The 20,881-nt window shown below is 36.2% G+C and overlaps 1 protein-coding gene across 1 annotated transcript in view; it reads left to right on the top strand.

Annotated features, from left to right (window-relative positions):
* PIEZO2 (piezo type mechanosensitive ion channel component 2) overlaps positions 1-20,881 on the top strand; it is a gene marked incomplete at both ends in the record, with an annotated part of 287,728 nt that overhangs the window by 99,141 nt on the left and 167,706 nt on the right. Inside the window, one exon of the mRNA XM_079533880.1 lies at positions 4,808-4,933. Coding sequence (XP_079390006.1) covers positions 4,808-4,933 — 126 coding nt within the window. The remainder of the gene's footprint in view (positions 1-4,807; positions 4,934-20,881) is intronic.

Genomic DNA, 20,881 nt, shown 5'->3' with positions numbered 1-20,881 from the left:
AACTGTAAGTTTTTATCACTTCTGAGACATCGCACAAGCCTCAAATCAGGACTCTTAGCATTCATTTATCTCAGTAAGTAAGTCATGGTATCTTGATGTACTTAAAAAAAACAGTTGATCAAACACTGAATATGTTTTACTTGGGAAATTATGACATCTTGATTTTTTGTTCCTGTGGACCATGTTACCCCCAACCTTTCAGGTTTGTCCATGGGACAGAAATTGTATTATCTTTCCACTCCCAATTGCCCCTGATCATACTGTAGATGGTGTTGATAGACTCATACTTGGAGCCATGGAGTAGGAGATTAGAGAGATTAGAGTTTCTAGACTCTGATTTTAGTTAGGCTCTGAGGTAGTTCTATGGCTCCTGACAGAAAATCAAGAAGTTTTCAAATTACAAGCTGAAACAAATTCTGTGGGACTGACCCTGTCCGTGCCACAGAACAAATTTTCTGCAGCCATAACTGTGGTTGAGAGATGCTTAGTTTTATGTTTGTCATTTACTGATGAAAGGGTTTATGAAAGAAAAGATGAATCCTGAGTGTCTGTAATAGAGTATCTTTATTAACTGAAATGTCAGTAGTTCAGAAGATAAGTATCCATTAATATTTATCACTCAATGTGTGCTATCAAAGATCATGTGAAAAATGACTTGTACTTTGGTATTTCATCTGCTGTGAGTGGCATAAAAAGTGTTTTGTAAAAAAAATGTCCAAGCAAAACTGTTGAAGCAGAATTGAGAGTGTAGCAGCAGTTCAGGGTGCAATCTAAAACCCAACTGACTTGAGAAAGTTCGACACTAAGGTTATAGTTAAACCACAAGCTTAGTGCAGGGAAAGTACATACTTTCCCTTTGAACTTATCACTTTCTGCATATAGGTGCATAGTAGTACTTGCAAAAAAAGTCAGGATAGAGATGCACGCAGTTTTTTTGTGGTGCCCCACCTAATGGATGAGAGAAACAAAAAACTTTGTAGAATGAAAGTGCACCTTGCAAACAACTGAAGAACTTTCCACTATGATAGGCTCTTCACAACAGCATGAGACTCCTGGTCAGATTCTGTAGTAAAAGCTAATATATTTGATTCTTAAGTGGTTCTCAGTGACAATTGATCAGTTTTCCATGTCCTTTTTAGCACACCCTTTTGGAATAAGTTCTTAGGAAATTCAACATATTAAGCAGTAATAATTCTGTCATACTTTGTTATTTTAGACAAAAGGAGTAGCAGAAAAAGATCACAGGACTTCCTATCTAAACATTATCATTCTATTTTTCCACACTGGATACATGGTGGAGGCTCCATCTTTTCAAACAATCGTGATGCTAGCAGAGAAGAAATGCATGTGTTTGTTGACAGCAGCACTCCCAGTTGGGCACATTCAAACAGTTAGTTGTACTAAGATTGCATGCCTGTGGCTGAGGGCACATGCCATCACTAATCCAGCTCTTGGCTGCATTACTTTTCGAAAATAAAAAATGGATTCCTCTGCCACGTTTGAAAAGCTTTTGGCCTTCTTGAATCCTGTTTAATGTTGCAGTCAGGCTAGCTACAAGAAGGTCAATAAGGCCTTTGCATCCTGACCACATTCTTGCTGGGCTGACTGGAAGACAGAAGAGACTTTTGGAAGGACTGAGAGTCTGGAAGCATGCTTCTTGTGTTTCTGAAGTGCACTGGAGGATATTTCTGAAGCGAGGTATAGGTCCTACAGGGTACCAGGAGGAACAGCACACTACACCTGAAAGCACATTCATTTTTTTAATCATTCAGACAAGTTCTGGGGCATACTCTGCTCATTCACCCTGGTTGGAGCAGGTGGAGCCATACCAGTGTGAGTAAAATCATAACCCAGTTTTAAAGCTACAAATACAGGTGTTTTGTGAGAATATTCTTCCTATAAGTCTTTATGAACATATATGAGTCTATACATCTAAAACAAAAGGGAAGCAATCAGAGTAGCATTTTGATTTCCAGTGTAAACTGAGATTTTTTTTTCCTCTTTCCTTTCCACACAGTCTTATACATATACAGTAACTTTTTTTCCTTTGTGTAGTTCAGAACTGAGTTTTCAGTAGAATGAAAAAATATGGAAGTAAAAAATACAGACTAATGGGTTTATCCAAAACCCACTATAAATTGAAACTCATCCTTTGTCCGAATCTGTCACTTCATCCTTGGCATAAATTACATATCCAATAATTCACTGATTTTTCTAGCACTCTGATTTCTCCCAAGTTGTTGATGTCTCTCTAAAAGGGGCATAGTATTTCTTATTCTCCAGAAACTTCTGTTTTCTGCTGTCACAGCTGAATGTGACAGGGAATGCAAAGGGCTGCTGCTTGGTATGGTCTTATGGTGGTCCTGTCCCACTGATGGTCATGAAGAGAACAGCCCTCGAGGAATGTTATAGTGTGTACTGAACGTGCCTAGCATCCTTCCAGCAGTGTATTTCCTCTGCCATATTTACTATCAAGCTGAGTCTTCATTTGTTATAATAAGTGTTAATTATCCTTTAAAAATATTCCTTGACTTTGTGCAGACGTTTTCCTGACATTTCAGCATTTCAAGAAATGCTTTTTTCAACATTTTTCACAGTTCCTAAAAGCAGGACAATCACAAAGTTAGTTGTTAAATGCTTTGTTCAATCTACAAGTGTGTTTGAAGAGAAATGCTGGGTACGTATAGTCAGTGTTGTCAAATAGTTTATCTTCAGCTTGAAAATAAAAAAATAAATATATATAAAAATATAATGTACATGTAAGAGTATGCAGCCTGGGATCTGGTAATACAGGAAGAACAACTGAATACTGAGAGTTGCCAGTCATTGTATTTCATTACATATGACAGCACACTTAAAAACTGATGTAATAACATGTAGATTGTCGTATATTCACTCTTCAAGACTTTGAATACATGAGATATTTTGCTACTTATGCATTCATACTCTTTGGAAATTCTTGTCCTAATCCAGGTGGACAACTTCTGTACACATAGAACAAAAAATGATCTCTGACATAAAGAAATTAAACTTTGCTCTATTCTGTAATGCTCTGCAGCCTGGATTGTCTCGTACCTGAGAACTCTGATGTCTGACCAATCACTGGAAATGAGTGAATAGCTCACGCAAACCGTGTAGTTAGTAAATATAACTTCCTTTTCAGATTTCAGAATTTCATACTTAAGCTTGCTGTTTCCACTTTGTTTGAATTATTTAAACTCATTATTTTTTTTAAAGGAAGATCATCACAGGCATTTGGTAATAAAAATTTGCATTGTCAAGATAGCAAACATATAACAAAAGCTTGAGTCTGATGGAATGAGTTATAACTTTTTCTAAATCTACAAAACTGTATTTATCTGATTCTTTACATTTAAACTATGGTTTGGGCCACTGATCATATGCCTGAAATGTCTCATCCTGATGGCTACGCTGCTCTCTCAGTGCCCAGCTCAAAGGAACAGGGGAGGATAGAAATAGGGGCTCAGTTGCTGAGATGAGGGCAAGGAGTTCACTCACCAATTACCATCATGGGCAAAACAGACTCAGCATAGAGAGATTAAAGTAATTTATTGCCTATTACTAACAGACAAGAGCAGTGAGAAACTAGAAGCAAATAAAAAAACACAGTATGACACAGTTGACTCCCTGTCATGCAGCTGTGAACTTATCAGCTCAGTGATCCAATCTGAACTAAAGCATAGGTCAGTCTTAGTCATTGCTTTCTTTCTAGAAGTTGCTAGCCATAGACTCACTCAGAGTAAGTATAAAAGAAACAGGATGCATGTAAGGTGAACATTTCCCAAGTATAATCTGCTGGTTCCGCCCCCCATTGCCTTGTTTTCATTTATAAAGCCATATAAGAATTTGAGCAGTTTAGTTTTTCAATCTGTAAATTTGTAAAATGACCTTTAAATGCATGATGTAGGTGGTACAAAATCTAGGTATAAAGTACTTAAGAAATAGAATTTTGTTGTAAGTAGGTCAAGTGGGGTGATATGTAATGTTGTCTTTAATCAGCAATACAGCTTACTGTTAATGTTGCATATTTTCTGAAATACTAATGGTTTACTTTATTTATTCATCCCTTGAAAATTTGGCTGCCCGTGATTAAGCTGAGTGTTTCCTAGAGGATTTATAAGGCATTTTGAAAGTCTCCATCAAGCACTTGATATTGGCTTTTGGCTATAGATATCCGGTAAATCATAGAGGAGCTAAAACCAAGTGTATTTGGCATAACATTCTTCAGTGTGTAATGCAAATAATTTTCAAAAAAAAATCTACTACAAGAAGAGAAAGAGGGCAGTCTACACAAAGCAAATCATCCATTTGGAAGTTTGTCTCTATTTTTGAGCTAAACTAAGGTTCCTGAGTTGTTATTCCTTCTTCTACATCATTTGTTTTGGAAAGTGTAATTAGATTAATAGCCTTTGATTTTTCTCAATGTTGGAACTATTGTACATATTTTGTATCAGATAACATGGAGCATAATGATATTATTTGTAGTGTTAATAATTGCTACTTGAAGACTAAATAAAGTTTTTTATTTTAATGGAAGAGTTGAAGGAAATATCAAAAACAACGATCAGTGGGTTTTGTAGTTAAAGAATACTCGAGGCTTTGCTTTTAGCTGTGGTGCTGTCCATTGAGGGTCAGTCAAGAGTAAGGTCGAAATGACTTGCAGAATGTCCTTGGTCAGAATTTTTTTTTTTTTTTTTAATTACTGAAAACCTTTAAGCATTGCTTAGAAATTCATCAACTACATCTGTAACTACATATATATCTATATGTGTATTTTGTCTTCTAGGGCATACAGGACGATTATTAAAATCTCTGTGTTTCACCAGTCTATCATTTCTGCTGCTGCACATCATCTTTCAGATTACAATAAACAGTCTTGAAGCTGGAAGAACTATCGAACCTGGTTTTAACTGTAAGTAAAACCTTTTAGCTTTTATTAGCATTTTAATTGTGCAGATGCTTCAGTGGTTTGAAGGGTGAAGGCTGATGGGAAGACACTTACCATCGTGCTTTTATGAAATTTTCTTCATCTTTGTTGTTTCCTTAATAATTTCTGTGACTAGGGCAAAAATTCTAGAGTGGTTTAAGAATTTAAGTGTGTTAACTGTTATTCCCACTAGATGAATGTTCTCTTTTGGTTTAGCAATTATTACTTTTAGGCTTTCTCGAAATTCTCTCAGAACATGAGGTAGCTGAACCGTTATCTTCTTACTTAATAATTCACTGTACTAAAATAAAGTGAGATATAGTAATTAAAAAACCCTCTGCCCATATATTATGCTTCCGTTGGATGGAACTCTTTTGAGCGGTTTGTTTAATTAAAAGTTAAATCTTGACCTCGAGATTTGTTTTTAAACAGTATTTCCTTTTTCTTGCATGTGTTATATGGGCAGAAGGGCTTTCAGATTTTATTTGTACGTAAACTCTACTTATAAATATATTGCATGGCATTTTACATCTTCCTCTCTCAGGAAATGTTCTTCAATAATTCAGAAGCCAAAGGTACTTTATTGTGTAGAAGTTAATTACAATATCTATCCACTGATTTGGATATATAGCCTCCAGGTAGAAGCTATTTGTACTTGTCTTGCAGTGCTTATGATTAACATTTGAAACTGTCAACTTGCCCTTGATAAATGTCCATTTAATTTATCTCAGAGTAGGCTGCTGCCACTTGGGTAAACAGTTATGCTACAGTTAAACACAAGAAACGTTATGTGAAGTAAAGTATTTGACTTAAAGCAACAAAATTGAAGGAAACTTGGAGTGTGCATTACAATTTTGCTTTTAGCTGAAACCATTTCTTGAAGTAAAGGGCATAACTGTGTTACATCATTCTTACCAGGAAGGTTACAGGCTTTGTCAGTTCACATCAGAGATTCAGAGTCAAAAAGTATATTTTCTTTTTTTCAGAAATGCATAGTATTGATAGAGTGAACCAGATGAGTTGATTTCCCACGTCTGACCATCTAATGGCAAAAATATATTCTTTCTTCCTAAATTATAGTAACTGTATCAGTGTTAGAAGATGTTTGTATGGGTAGAGAGTTCCTAATCATCCAAGATGGAGATGCAACCCCATCACTTTTTCTTTGTCCTGTAGTGGGAACTGGGTTCTACAATGGAATGCAATTTAAAGGATTACTTTATTCTCAAACGTTCACTCCTGCAGGAAGGAAGGAGAGGACATTTCAATTTCTATCTGCAATTAATATTGCTAAATTCAACAGCTTTTCTTCTAGATGCTGTAATAATTACTTCCTTACTATTTCAAGCAGTACAATTCCTGTACAGCAGGAATTTCCTTCCTGCTTTAAATATTTCTGCCAGCCTCTCCTGCAGTAGCGACACCAGAACATTTAAGTGGGAGCGACCTCACAGAACAATGAGTGTGGATGTAGTAGTAAACTGAAGGTGCCATTGGCTGCTCTCTAGCACTGAGACCAGTTGGCATGAAATGACCTACATCCTATTGTGCTAGGAGTGGTACTTGTCACATGTAAACTCCCAAACAGTGACTGACTTGTTTGAGAGAAAAACTGGCTGTCAGAAGTTGTTCTAGAGATTGTTTTAACCGTCTAGTCATCCAAAAAATCAGTTGAATTTCAGTGTCTGAATATGTTTGCAGAGTGAACTGGTACCATTTTGTTTAGTGGTATGGCTATAGACGGTCAGCTTTGGATGAAGCCAATGAAGAAGGGAACGTGGTACTGGATCTCCAAGGGGCAGAGGAGATATAAGGACTGTTGTGGAAGAAAGAGACAGAAAATGCCAAGTTCCTTGTTAGATCAGTTGATAGCATAAGTTATTGTTAAGTGGCACCAGAGAGTATGTGGTACTGTGAAGGTGTGGAAAAGACAAAACGCCCACTTCAGAAAGTGCTTGGTAGCATTTTAGCTTGTAGTTATTTGGTGACAACAGCCTTACTATATTTCCTGTTCCCTAGCTATATGAATAATGCTCTGCAAAATTGACTACAGCAGTGTGCTAAGCCGCAGCTGGAGAAATGACAGCACCGTGCCCATAGCATCTGCACAATGTTATGATCTCTGCCTGTTAGAGTTAGCTGTTAGTTTATTCAACTCTTTTCACTCAATAAGTGCAGAAGTGTGGACTTGGAGACTGGAGTTTTCTGTTTCCCTATCCAGACCAGGACAACTGCTATGAAACAGTTTTTACAGCTGTTTGTTTAGTTCCTAAGCCCTGTATGCCCTTCTGGCAACATTATATAGTCTCTTCTGATGCTTATCATTATAGAGTTTTTTTTACCCCCTTAGTAAAAATGTCTTATCCATCGCCTTCAATGTACTGTGGAAACGAAGGATAAATTTCCATTTCTCCTTATGGTTCCTGTTAAGTATTTGAAGTCGTGTCTGTTGTGTATACCCCTTTCATTCTCATCTTTTCGTAGAACTTCAGTCCCTCTAAACCTTCTTCATAGGTCATGTTTTACTTGTTGGTCTACCTCTGTTTGCTCCGTGTGATCTACGTACTTCTTGAAATCCGGTGCCCAAAGCAAGGCACTAATTTCACAGAGTACACGCTGAATATAAAATTGCCCATATGTATGTGACCGATGCTTCCTGTTTATATGTTACTACATGGTAGTTTATTTATTCATTTATTTATTTGCAAGAGTGGTGGTGTCTCACACTTTATTTTTAATTCATTATAATGGAAAAATCCTTTTCTGCAAAGCAGATATATATATTTTTCCTTATCTTATTCATATAAGCACTTCATATATGTGTGCTTACCCACGTTTTTCCAGGATGCTTTCATTTATCAAGACTCTTCTGAATTCTGTCTTCTGATTTATTCCTCACCCCTCATTAAGGGGACATCAGCAAAAATCATTGAGGGATTTTTGGTTATATTACTTTTGATTTTTATTTTTTTCTTTACATTTAATCTTTGTTTTGATTTTGCTGGAACTTTTAATATATTGCCCTCGTGTAAATGAAGGGGAAATAATTAGTGCAAAAGTAGACCAGGACTTTTGGTGTAATACTTTCTGCGCTGGGTAAAAGAACAAGGAAGGAGTGAAAAAGATGTAAACACAGAAAGGAGGAAAAAAAAAATCCTATCTTTTAATTATTTTGCTTTATTTTTAATTGATCCAGTAATAAAGTCTGTGAGATTTTAATATGTTCCTACAGTGATTTTTTGCTCTCCAGACTTTCTGATGCAGAGAAGTTAAAGCTGATTCCATCATTTTAGTGCCCAAAATTAATGAATTAATGTTTAAATTAAATCGTTTTTCTTTTCTTTAAAATTTGTTGCATTATGTAGTTAATCTAATTCCTGGTAGTTCAAGAAACTGGATAGTTTCTCCAAAATCTGTAGTTTGTCTGAGTGTACTCAAATGCCAACTTCTGAATCAAAATGTAATTTCTATTTTAAGTTTATCTTTTCAAACTGCTTATGCCTTCTGAAAGTATTTTCATTTTGGCAATAGAAACACTTGAAAAATGTTTCAATCAGGGTCATAACGCAGATTATCACCTCTTAAATCTTACACAGTTAAATTTTCATTTTGGAAATTAAGGACAACCATCCTTAATAATCTTTTATTGCCACTTTATTATTCCTTTATTATGTATCATTACCACTGTAATAATCTTTTACATCTACAAACAGATTAATTTGGGCCATCTCTAAGAGCAAAGTAGAAAGAATTTTTGATGGATTGTAAAATATTGTGCTCTTATCTTGGAGTTACTGAAAATGAGCTGATAGTGTTTAAAATAAGTAGCTCTTAGAATGTTTGGTTTCTTCAGCTTCTCCTTTTTTCATCCATTTTCTCTTTTGGAGCCTATACACCTTCTCTCTCAGGCTGGCTTCAAAAATGTTTGTAAGCTATATAGTGGATGTATACTGATGGGTTGATAGAGGTGTTTAAAAATGTTCAGCTAAATGTGGGTTTGGAGGGGGTTATTTATTTATTTATTTATTTTGTTTAGGGTTTTTTTTTTTTCAGGATCTTCTGAGTATTACTTAACACTAATTACTGCTAGGAATCGTCGTTTATCTTAGTAAAATATTTCTAGTTAGTTACAGCTGCACTGTTTAGAACTAACATTAAATCAGAGTTTGTATAGTAGAGAAGGAAAACAATAAATACAGTAAGTGTGAGCTGTGGTAAACTTTAGCAACTGAGAGCAATGTGATCAGTCTTGTTTCAGTGATATTTCCATATCCAGAATCAGATTTTGAGATGTGGTAGTATTCATGATGTAATACATAGAATTTCATTATTAAATTTTCACTTCTGATGGAATAGATTTCTGGTAATTTGATTAAGCAATGTTGGTTGTATACAGAATCTGTGAGATAGGAAATGGAAAATTAGGTCACAATGTCACATAGAGTCTCATTCTTCAGTAAGCAAGCTGTAGTCTTTTCTTAGGACTATATTTAAACAATTTTTAAAATGACATCTCCACCAGCAGCAGCAGTGTTTTCCGTGATGTGTATTTTAAACTTTCAGCAGACGAGTGCAAATATTCCTTGCTATACTACTCCTCCAAGTGTCATTTTCCTGTGCTTAGTACTAAGTGAAAACATTGCAATTTATTTTTCTCTCATTTGTAATAGTATACATTCATTTTTTATTTTCTGCTGACTGTTCCATCCCTTGCTGTTGAAGTCTACAGTTCGATCTTCTGAAATGCTTATTCTTTCAAAACTTTCGAGTTTTTTTGTTTGTTTGTTTTTTATTTTTTACTACTTTAAACACTAGTCCTTAGAGATATAAATAAAAATTTTATTTTCTATCTGTTGTATTTTTAATCAACTTTAATTTTGGATTCACTGTTTGTTAGAATACCAAATGGTCATTCACAGCAATTCTGGCTACTTTTATTTTACATCAAATACTAGAACTACTGGATCTCTAATTAATAACTAGAAACCATTTTTTACAACTGTATACAGTTCGGAAGTTTTATCCACAGAATGGCTATGTGAAGTGAGAAGGAGAATAGACTGAAATAGACTTATAGCTTTCCTAGATAGCTTCTCTTTCACATTATGGGAACTAAATTCAGATAATTCCCTGTCCCCAACATATCAAACAAATGCATTGCCACCATTCTGACATTGTAATAACCTTCTGCTTTATATGTATTTGAATGATATATTGGCCAAATGACCATCCTGTGGTCATTAATACCAGTGTGTCTCTTTGGCTTTGGGTTATGTTAGGAAGCAGTGATATCCAGTACAAGCAAATTACTGAAAACTGAAATCCAGGATTGCAGTTGATCTTCCACAGGAGTGAGTTCCAAGTACTTTTTCGTATGTACCTAGTGAGATTTCGTGCTTTTGTATCCTGAAAAGCTGCTAGATTGTGTTTGTGTGGTATCAGCATGAGGGGCAGGAAGAGAAAATTTGGGATTTTCTTTGTTAGTACAAACAAAGATGCAGTCTTGAAATTGGCACTAGATTTTTCAGGCAATGAGAAATTCTAATTTTTTTTTTCAACCTGTTCCTAAATGACAAAAGAATCCATTAAACAAATATTCTGAAATTTTTCTACGAATAGCTTGCATAGCTTGGGAGACTTTCATTTCAATCACACAACTTTGTGTGAAATGGAATCAGTTCACGTGGCACAAAGATAATTTGTGAGTTTACATATACAATTAGAATCAATATCTTGCCATTAGTTTTATTTTGACAAAACTGCATTGCTAATTGATTCCTTTGCCTGGAACTACTGGAAGTTTAACTAAAACTTACATTAGCAATAATGTGCTAAAGAATTGTATGGAAGATTCTGTTTTCTTTAGACTTTCTGTTTTGGCATTTTTTATTAAGCACACAGACAAGAATTTATGAAATGAACTCTTCATAACTCTTCTAAATGACTCTTCATTGTGGAGAACTTGACACTGTCTAAGCCTGTGGCATCTATTATAGCAGTTACAGTGTGAACTGAATATGAAATGCTAGATGTTCAGCTAAATCACTTCCAAGGTGGCGTGGTGATGTTTTCAGTGGGAACCAAATTTACGTAAGCATATTATAATAGAATAGAGATTGTATGAGTTCTGAAAGTTCTCTGGCATCCATGTATGACTGACCACTAAATCCCATAATATGAATGTGGAATTTTAGTGGAATTCAGATATCCACCCATTTCTGAAGTTCTGTTTCAGTCTTTACTCAAGATTAAATCAGCACAGATGGTTAATTACCTGAAATTTTATTTTCAGATTTTATGAGAGTTCAGGTACTTAATGCGTTTTGGCTTTGTGGTATATCTACACCAAGCTATATGAAGCTTCATTCACAGTAAGATACTGCAAGCTGAGCACAAGATAAGCTGAAAATATTCGCGAATGACCAGTTAATACAATTTCGTTTCAAAAATGAAAGGGAACTGTGGAAGCTACTGTTCTCTAGTAACTGTTATTCTATGGATTTGTCCTTCTTAGCCCAAACAATAAGACTGACTCTTTGGGATACTTCCCTTTGCCTGGTGCCATGTGGATTGAAAAATCCTTGCCTTGGTTTAGCATGTAAACACATGTAAAAAAGGACTTCTGTTCTGTGGTTAGTACTGTATGGATGTCAGTGAGAGACAGCTTTGTGGCCTAAGCTTTATGGAGACATCACAGTTTAAAGAGTAATGACTTATGGTCTTCTTCAGAACATCCCTCATCTCAGCAGCTATTCCTGTAGAACAATGAGCTTAAAAGCTATTAATGACCATTTATCCAGCGAGACAGAAAATTCTGGAGAGATTAGCACAGATAGTGCAAAAGTGTGCTGTCTGTAGAGTTTACACTGCTTCACATGTCAAATATGTAGGTTGCTCCAAAAGTAATGCCTCATATTTATTTCCTCAGAAATAGTACTTTCATAGAGCAAATTCTCACTACAAAATGCTATTTTTCAACACAATCACCACCATTAGCTATGCTTTTTTTTTTTTTTTTTTTTTTTTTTTTTTTTTGTGTGTGTGTGTGTGTGTGTGTGTGTGTGTGTGTGTGTCAATGATGAACAAAAAGGCTGTATGCAGGGCTCAAAAAAATCTGCACCAGCACAGCTGACCCACTGTTTCACAGCTGCTATGACAGTATTGTTGCTGGGAGAATATTGCCCATGCAGTTCAAATTTCACTATGCTTACATCCACTGTTTGATCTTCATAAATGTTCATAGCATCAATGAATGTCAATAAGTGCCATTTTTTCAGTTACATCCCTTTGCTTCACTGGCACTTTCATGTCAGATGACATTCTCTCAGGCTTCCCTTCTGCTGTCAGTGGTCATGCAGCAACAAAATATAACGGAATATTGGTGGGAAGGTTCAACCTCTACTGCCATGGCTACCTCACATGTCATGGGCTGACACAATAAAATAGGAGGTATTGCTTTCAGAGCAGACCTCATACTCCTGAAAACCTAGCAAATGACAGGAAGGCAGAAGACTTGAAGCAAAGAATGAAGTAGGCATGGTTCCTGTCATTCCCTGGTTTCATAGTGTGCTGTTTCTTGTACTGGTGATGTGCAGCGTCTGAATCCAGGACTAAAAAGAATGCCTCGCTCTAGAAATCACTGTATGATCAAGTTAAATTGGCACAAATCCACCTATTATACAAGATTCTAGAAAACTGTGTGATTGTACAGTATTACCAGTAACGTTTTCTGACTGTTGCTTTGGTCTTACAAAGAGTCAAGAATTCATAACATCATGTAGTAATCATGTGGAACACACCCTATGATAAACATTTAATCAGGAAAAGGTTTTACTGTGAGATTTTTTTTTCATGACCAAAAAGAAAGAAAAAAGCTACAATAGTTTATTCTGCACATAAAAGTCAATTTCACTTTAATCCAGTACGTACTGAATGTCAACATTGCTTCAACACTTCTGGTGTAATTTTATGCAGGCAGGAAATTTATGACTGAGGAAACAGAAGCTTCTGTAATTGCTTCTTAGGCATGTATGATAAGTCCTGCTTAATTTCCTAAGGGGTGTTGGTGCATAACAGTTCAGAAAGTTGGTGTTCATTGTACTTACTGCATCTTTATTTCTAGACTCGCATGCTGCCATGTGAAAATCCAGCAATATTCTAAATATTTTTTTCAGTGCTGTCATATAAAACCTTCTGCATAATGTGTATAATCATGGAGGAATGATTTCAGTATTCTCATACTTTCCTTTAAGATTATTAAAAAAAAAAAGAAAAAAAATCCTGTTGCTCCAGGTTACATACATAGAAATTCACTGTTTTCCTGACATGAAACTATTCACTCAGAACGTGACATGAATTTCAAAGGGCTATTTGTTTGGGTTTTTGTCTGAAACTGATTTCAGGATACTTTCTTAGAGTTTACAATTCTTCTCTTTGTATTCCTGATGTAGTGGAAGAGGAATTATGCTGCGTGGCTTGAGGTTGTTTCGTGCATCACAGCGCATTTTCTTGGCTAAACTTAAGCCCAGTACTGTATCTCATAATCTACATCAGATTTCTGTGATAACTTACATTGTGACATGTGTCAGTACAATGAGACAATTTCCAAGTAAAGTAAAAAAAAAATAATCAGTACAGACCTAAACTTTGGCTGAAGTTTTATGAAACGTCTGAAGCAGAAAATCTTATGTGACAGAGAGGTGATCCTTCTTACTGCCAGACAGAGTTTGTGTTTTTGACAGTCAGATCTGAATTGGAGAGAATTGTTGGGAAGCCACTGGGTGCAGCATGTAGATTGTTTCTGAAACTGGAAACCGGTGTGCTTCCAAAGGTGTGCTGATGCTCCACCAAGGGCAACACCCAATGGACCTGCTAATGCTGTGATACTGACTAGGGCAGTTTTCTTTGCCATGTCAAAAAAAAAAAAAAAAAAAAAAAAAAAAAAGTGGGAGGATCAGGTCCAGCTTTGAGGGAGATAACACAATAGGGGAAGGCAAAGCAGAAGGGTAGCTCTTGTTTATTTGCATTCTTGATCAATTCTCTTGGTAAATTAAGAAGCCAATGTGTGTGAGAAAGAGCCTTCTATGTTTTTCTAAGTAGCTGTTCCGTTGTTTATCAACTAATTATATACTTGAGTCTCCTATGAAAATCTCATTAGAATGAATGAAGCTGCTTTTAAATCCCAAATTACTAGCAGGTCTGGTTCCATATTGAGAAAGGTTTTGAAGACCAGGAAGGTCAGAAGCAGGCTGCTCACATGGTCGATTTCAGGACTGTATGTCCTTTTGCAGGGATAGACCTCACACACCAACGCTGCTGTTTTGGGGTTGTTTTGGATCATCTGCAGTGTTTTTGTTGCAGTGGTGAGTAGTAAGACCAAAGCTGTAATGCTATAGCAACCAACATCTCTGTGCTGATGTAGGGCATCATGTTGAAAAGTTCTCTTGCATTTCATCCAAATCACCATAACGTAAATATGTTAGGGGGCATTCTTTTGGAGTTACTGTGCAGGAATAGCAAGTTGAATTGAACAGAATTTAGAAAAATGCTTTCCACTGAAAATAATTTCACTTCAACATGAGATAAATCTTTGGAAATAGGCTGTTGTTAACATCTTTACCTATTGTTCTTCTGCATTTTGAGTATTTTTAGAAACCCTGATTTGCTAGTGATGCTGTGAGACTGTATATGTTTACCCTGTAAGCTGGAGCTGGTTTTTGTTCCTGGATCCAAGCCCTGGGCTTGAGCCTGCCATGCCTTATGATGCTCTGTGTTGGTAGTGTGCTGTGAGCCTTACCTAGGAAGGGAATGGTAAATCTGAGTTGAGATGATAACAGCTGCTGACCCAAGCAGTTCTGTCATGAGTTAGCCCCTAGCTGGATGTCCCAGCTAGAGGATGAACTGCCCTGCCTCACAATGCAGACTGAAGGTTGCTCGGGACAAAGGCAGATCTTGACTCAAAGTTAACATCAGTAGAATGAACTGGGTTTACTGAGCAGTTGCGTGATATAAAATAAATCACCACATGAAACAAAGAAAATGATGTCATTCACATAATATAGCATGGAGACATCTGGGGAGAAAAAGTTTTCTTCACAGGCTTGGACTAGCAGTGCTTTTGTGGGCTTCCCTGTGTCAGCGTGTTAGGATGCAGCCCAAAATCTGGGTCAAATGCTGAATGAACTTGCATGCTTTGAGTCCGCTTCTAAATGGAAAATGCCTAAAAAATTCCTTCAATTTCTGCCAGATATATGCCTGAATCAGCAACCACAGAGGATGTGAGCAGGCCCACTTTTGCATAAACAATGTGGAGCACATCTGTCATGCTTGCATTTAACAGAGGGCAAAATAAATAAGTAAAATTCCTTAGCACTCATAGAGGAAGGAAAAATACCTTTCAAATCTTCGGAAGGAAGAGAACTCGTTAGGTGAGTTCAGAAGGGAAGACTTCATTTCAGTCTTAAACATTGCTCTGTTGTTCCATTAGATGTCTAGCATTTTCCTGATACTTAGATCAGTAGCATTGCATCATTTCCATCCGTACGTATGATAATTATGCGCTATTTCCATCCATACATATGATGCTTGCTACTGAATTCTATCATACCACATTCTTTTAGAAATTTAAAGGGATCAATAAACTGACTTTCGCAGCTGTTATGGAAAGAATCTAGACTATAACTATAAAGGCTTTCAGTGGCATCAATGAAAATTTTAATAAATGAAAAGAATTTTTGACAAAACTGTAATTGTACTTTTGTGTCTACAAATAAGGAAAGTAGAGTACTATTTTTCAGAGTTCAGTGTTTGGAGAATGAACTTCATTTCCAAATACAGTGATACCAAATACATACTTTAAAATTGGGGGAGCTGAATATGGCTAAGTGTTCTCTAATGCACAAGCGTTTGATGAGAGCTTACTCAAGCTTTGTGTGATGTATCCTCAGTTTATTTCTGTACTTCTTGAAAGAGGAAAAAAGCCGTTCTTAATAAAAACAGAACTTCAGTCCTTTGCTAAAGGTTATGGTGAGTACAGTAACTCAGAGTACATTAATAGCCCTATCAGTTATGTCTGTTATGTATAGAGTCAGACATTTCAAAAGAAGTCAGACAGCAAAAAGGACACAGTGATAAGAACTGTTAACAATTCATGCATTTTTTTGGTTCATGAGTCACTTTACCTATAAAATTATTATGGCCAAGAAACTTTACATAGCCAGATAAAATCAATTTGGCACACAAATTAAGAATATTGAAATGTAAGAGAATGATTTTATCTAATCCTCTAGACCCAGCAGATTGTGAATCGATCATTGATTGTTTCCCTGTAATTTATCAGCGATGCCACACATTTGACCAAGCAGCAGGTTCCAAGAATTTCTTGCTTGTTCTAGACCTCACAGGTTTATCTGTGAGTAATGGATGTTTCATGAGAGAACTCATGTTCCTACCTCCACCAGAGAAACATCAAAGGACTCAAATTACACCCAGAACAGGCTGTATTGTAGAGTTTAGCAACCAACCATCATTCTTAGAAACACAGACCATAGTTAGGGTGCCAGGCTGGATTTTAATGGTCTTCAAAATCTTCCATCTGGAGGGTGTGGTGGCCCAGTGTTAATTAAACACAGCTGCATTATAAAACCTGTGGAATTACAAGACCTACTGTTGAAAGCCTTATTTATAAGTCTGGACTTTTTCTGTGTGTTTTATTGTAAAGGAGAGAAAAACTGCTTTTTGTGGCTAACCTTTTTTTTTTATATATATATATATATTCATGCAGATGTGAGCTAGAGACTCTCCCGAACTGCAACTGACAAATACTGCAATAGTAAAAAACAAAACCAAAACAAAACCAAAAAAAATAGTTGCTGTTGTGCTAACAGCAGTTCAGCAGGTTTAGAACACTGCTGTTTAACCAGTTCTCATTATTTTGTGGTAACTCTTCGTCATATTTTTAGCTATCTGATATTTTGTTTGGCTAAGAATAAAGAATAATGTAAACAGTAAAAATCACCCCTGTGAGGAGCAGGGCAAGAGGTACCTTTAAACTGCTATCAAATTGAGTTTTTTTCTTTCTGTTTATATAAACATGCACATGTTTTGTTTTCGGGGGCTTCATTCCTTGCAACATGAGCTTTCTGTGATTATTAAGTTTTAGTACTGAATGGCAACCTGTGCAATTTCAGGAATCAAGCTAATTGAATTACATAATTAGCAAACCTAGCTAAGCCAAGAGGTTGGGCCGGGGGGAGGGAGGTGGGTGAGAGGATTTCAGCACAGTTTTTTCACCAATAAAATTGAATGTCATGAACTTTCCCAAGTTTTAAAAAAACAGTAAGTACCACTGAGTTAGGAAGCCAATGTGAGCAATGCCTCTTTGGCTGAGCTTGTCACAGAATTGCAGGGCATGGATGGGACTTCAAGATTTCATTGAGTCGAACTCCAAAAATGAGTGCTTCCAAAAGGTGCAGAGAGCTGTAACAAGCAAGGTTACAGGGATGCAGTATGTTGAGGTCTAAAAAAATAAAGTAGTAAGCGATTTGGTTATGAAATTGGAAACGACAATTGTAGTATTGTTATCTGCAGAACTTACATTCTCTCAAGCAATAAATCACTGTTTTCTGCAGAAGGGAGATATTAAGCAGAAGTGATTTGTTGAATGGGCACTTCTTGGATGCTCAGTAGCCATGAAAAGGGAGATATCTGGGAGTAGAGGATGCATGAAGAAAGGAAGCCAGCAGTTTGCACGCGTATTGTCCACCAATCTCTGGTTTGGTCCATAGTGGACTTAAGGTAGAACAGTCCTCAGCTGCTCTTCATGCATCTCTTGCCCCAACAAAATCTGGGGAAGGAAAATGATGTACAGGAATAATTTTTTCAATCGCGGCACTGGCTCACATAAACCCTTCACTGTCAAACCCACCTCGAAGTGTCACTAAAAATTTTAAGTGATTTGTAAATGGAAATGTTTGGAGATAAGTGTGACCAGGTTTGCCCTGTTGGCTTATAATATGAGCCATGATTTTGCCTAGAGTAGACCAGACAAGCAGGACCGACCATATCTTCTGCTACTGTAATCTCATAGTATTGTATTTTTATGAGGCCTTTTAACCAAAATAAATTTCAGCTCATTAAATTGCATTGCCTTCAGAGCGAAATACCACCTGCTCATTACCATCCTGTTCTCTTAACAGCCTTTCTACAAATTAGATTGTGCAATGCTTATGATACATGAATTTTAAAATTATTTTTGTAACTTTTCATGTCCTGGCAACCTGAACAAAAAATTTCACACAAATACCCTTCAACATAAAGAAAAGCTGCAATACTGAAATGATTCCACAGACATCTGGAAAAAGTCAAAGATGGGCTTCCACGTCTATCCTATGTCATTCTGGATAACACCAAGAAAATGATATCTCATTTCCTCCTTTTCATAGCTCTCAGTTGTTCCTGTCACTTTTTTGCCTTTTTTTTTTTTTTTTTTTTTTTTCTCTCTCTTTAAGCTATAGCAAAGAATTTAAAAGGTATAAAACAGCAGCTGCAGGAGTTGAAAATATATGTTGCATTGAATCAAAAGGTAAAAATTAACATCTGTGTTTTGATATGTTGTTTTTCCAGAGAAAAGCATAAAATCTTACTTTTTAGATAGATTTGTGGCAGCTCCTGATTTCAAAGACTTCTCAAAAGTTGGTTGAAATATCAGTTCTGTTATTTTGGAAGAAAAAAATGTCTTCACCAATATGAAATTGTTATTTTTATTCTTTTGCACAAAAGTTATATTCTGTTGTATACTAACGCAGTTATTGAAACAGTAAGTACCAGTTTTGCGTGCCTTTCTGCCAGATCTCTTCAGGTTTGCCAATAGGGTATTGATTTTTTAGATAGGAAAAAAAAAAAAAAAAAAAAAAAAAAAAGATCCAGATTATGGCAAATGGGGAAATATTCCTCATTTGCTTGCTTCCTTTCATTCAGTGCCTTCAACAGGTCACACAGTGACTGCATTCATCTCTGCTAAACCAGCTCAGGCCAATCTATGAAACCTTGAGCTAGAGAGTTGCTGTCATGTTCTCTTCTGTGAGTTAGGGCCACTGCCAAAGTCATCCAATGTTTACAGATGGTTTTTCGGTTTATGCTGCTTTCACTGTTTGTGGTACAAATAGCTACTTTTACCCTGGAGTTGTATCTTTTTCTGGATGTGTTTAATGCTGAGGTAATATCCTCCATATTTGGGTCAGTACTCACAAAGTTTTATATAATTTTACAATTCACTATTAATACTAATAAAACCCAACCCCCTAGCATATGGGGTGCAGAATACACTGCGAAGCAAGCTGTTATATTATCCCAAAAGATTTATGAGCTGCAAAATTCGAGTTTGGAGAGGGTAGTATAGACTTTGGCAATTTCTAAATGCTGATGCTACATCCTTTCAGATGTAAATCAAACCCATCAGGAGCGCTCTATTCCTTAGATACTTCATACTAAAATGTTTTTGTTCATCACCCCTTTCTCAGTTGGAGGTTGTATATGAAAGTTGTTAAAATGAAATAAATAATATATTCCTATGAAGATGATTAGTGTATTTTGGAACTCAGAAGTGGTGGAGAAGTTGGGTAATATTTCAGTATAAATAACAATGTGAGTAGATTTTTTTAGTATTGTTATTATTATTTTTTTTGAAATTCTTAGTCCAGGATGTGGATAGTTAGGTCATAATCTCCTTGGATATTTCCCAGTGTTTGGGCAGGCTGTGAATGATGATCTCTATTACAGGAAATCTTGTGCTTCTTTATGCAGAGTAGAGTCAAATAATCGGGCTTTGACATGGACGGCTCAAAGATATGTTTTCATATAGTCATGTACATTTCATGTTTTTTGCACGTGTTCACCTATTTCACCTGCTTATTCATTTTAATGGCTGTGACAATATCTCACTTGATGCTCCTGTTTGAACATTTGTTGAATGTGTTTCACGCTACAAGTATCTTACATTAGAAGCATTTATGTGCCTTCACACATGGCCTGTGCTATTTTGGGAGAATGCTGTGGCTGATCTCTCTCTTCTGTTGCTCTCTTAGGAAGTAGATATTGCTTCCCTGTTTAAAAATCAGTATTCAGTCAAGTGGTTGATTTGTAGTTATTTCAGTACTGCGTGGTGCATAAGACTTACCAGTTGCTGGGAGAATACAATTTTCATATATCCATGTGCAGAGACAACTTTTTCATCTTATGTTAACTAGTGATCAAATCTAGTCTACCAGACACTGTGAGGAAAGTTTAGCACGTTAGTGTTAATCGTTAACCCGCTTTCTAGTATGTTTTACCATAGTACTTATATTGGTGCCTGTAGGATGATCAGTAATAGTGGGAGCTGTCTCAGGGCTCTTCATGGAGATCTCCCCTTCAGTCTGTCACATCCAGCAAGAAATTGTGTTGAAGAGCATCAGTGTGGAGGTCCTTCTGGGTTCTTTCTTCACAATTTCTTCACAAAAAAAATCAAAAAACAAAACAAAAAAAAAAACAACCAACAACCACACACACCTGGCCCCACGAGGTTCTGATCCCTGCACATCAAACCCAGTAGTTGTTTCTCCAGGGTCAGTTTCTCATTCCTCAGTCAGGTGACTAATTGGCCTTTCTCAGCTTATTTGGTTTTAATCAGATACAAACTTTACTTCAAGAATATTTTCTCATTTGTGTTCAGTCACATTAGGATAGTGCAATGAAAAGTGTACCAGGATGTACAGTGTACAGTTGGATCCAATGGCTATGCAGCCTGAATATGCAGAAACCAGGCTATGGTTTTATTTTTTTTTTTTTATCTGTAAAAATCAGTTACTTTTGTATTAAATTGTGCCATTATTACTTCTTGTCATCTAATGTGATTTTCTTAATGGGCTAATTGCTTTATCTATATGCCACGCATAA

The sequence above is a fragment of the Tetrao urogallus genome (assembly GCF_951394365.1).
Source record: "Tetrao urogallus genome assembly, chromosome: 3".
NCBI lineage: Eukaryota > Metazoa > Chordata > Aves > Galliformes > Phasianidae > Tetrao > Tetrao urogallus.
Note: the sequence above shows the minus strand (reverse complement) of the source record. Positions and strands in the feature narration are given on the sequence as shown.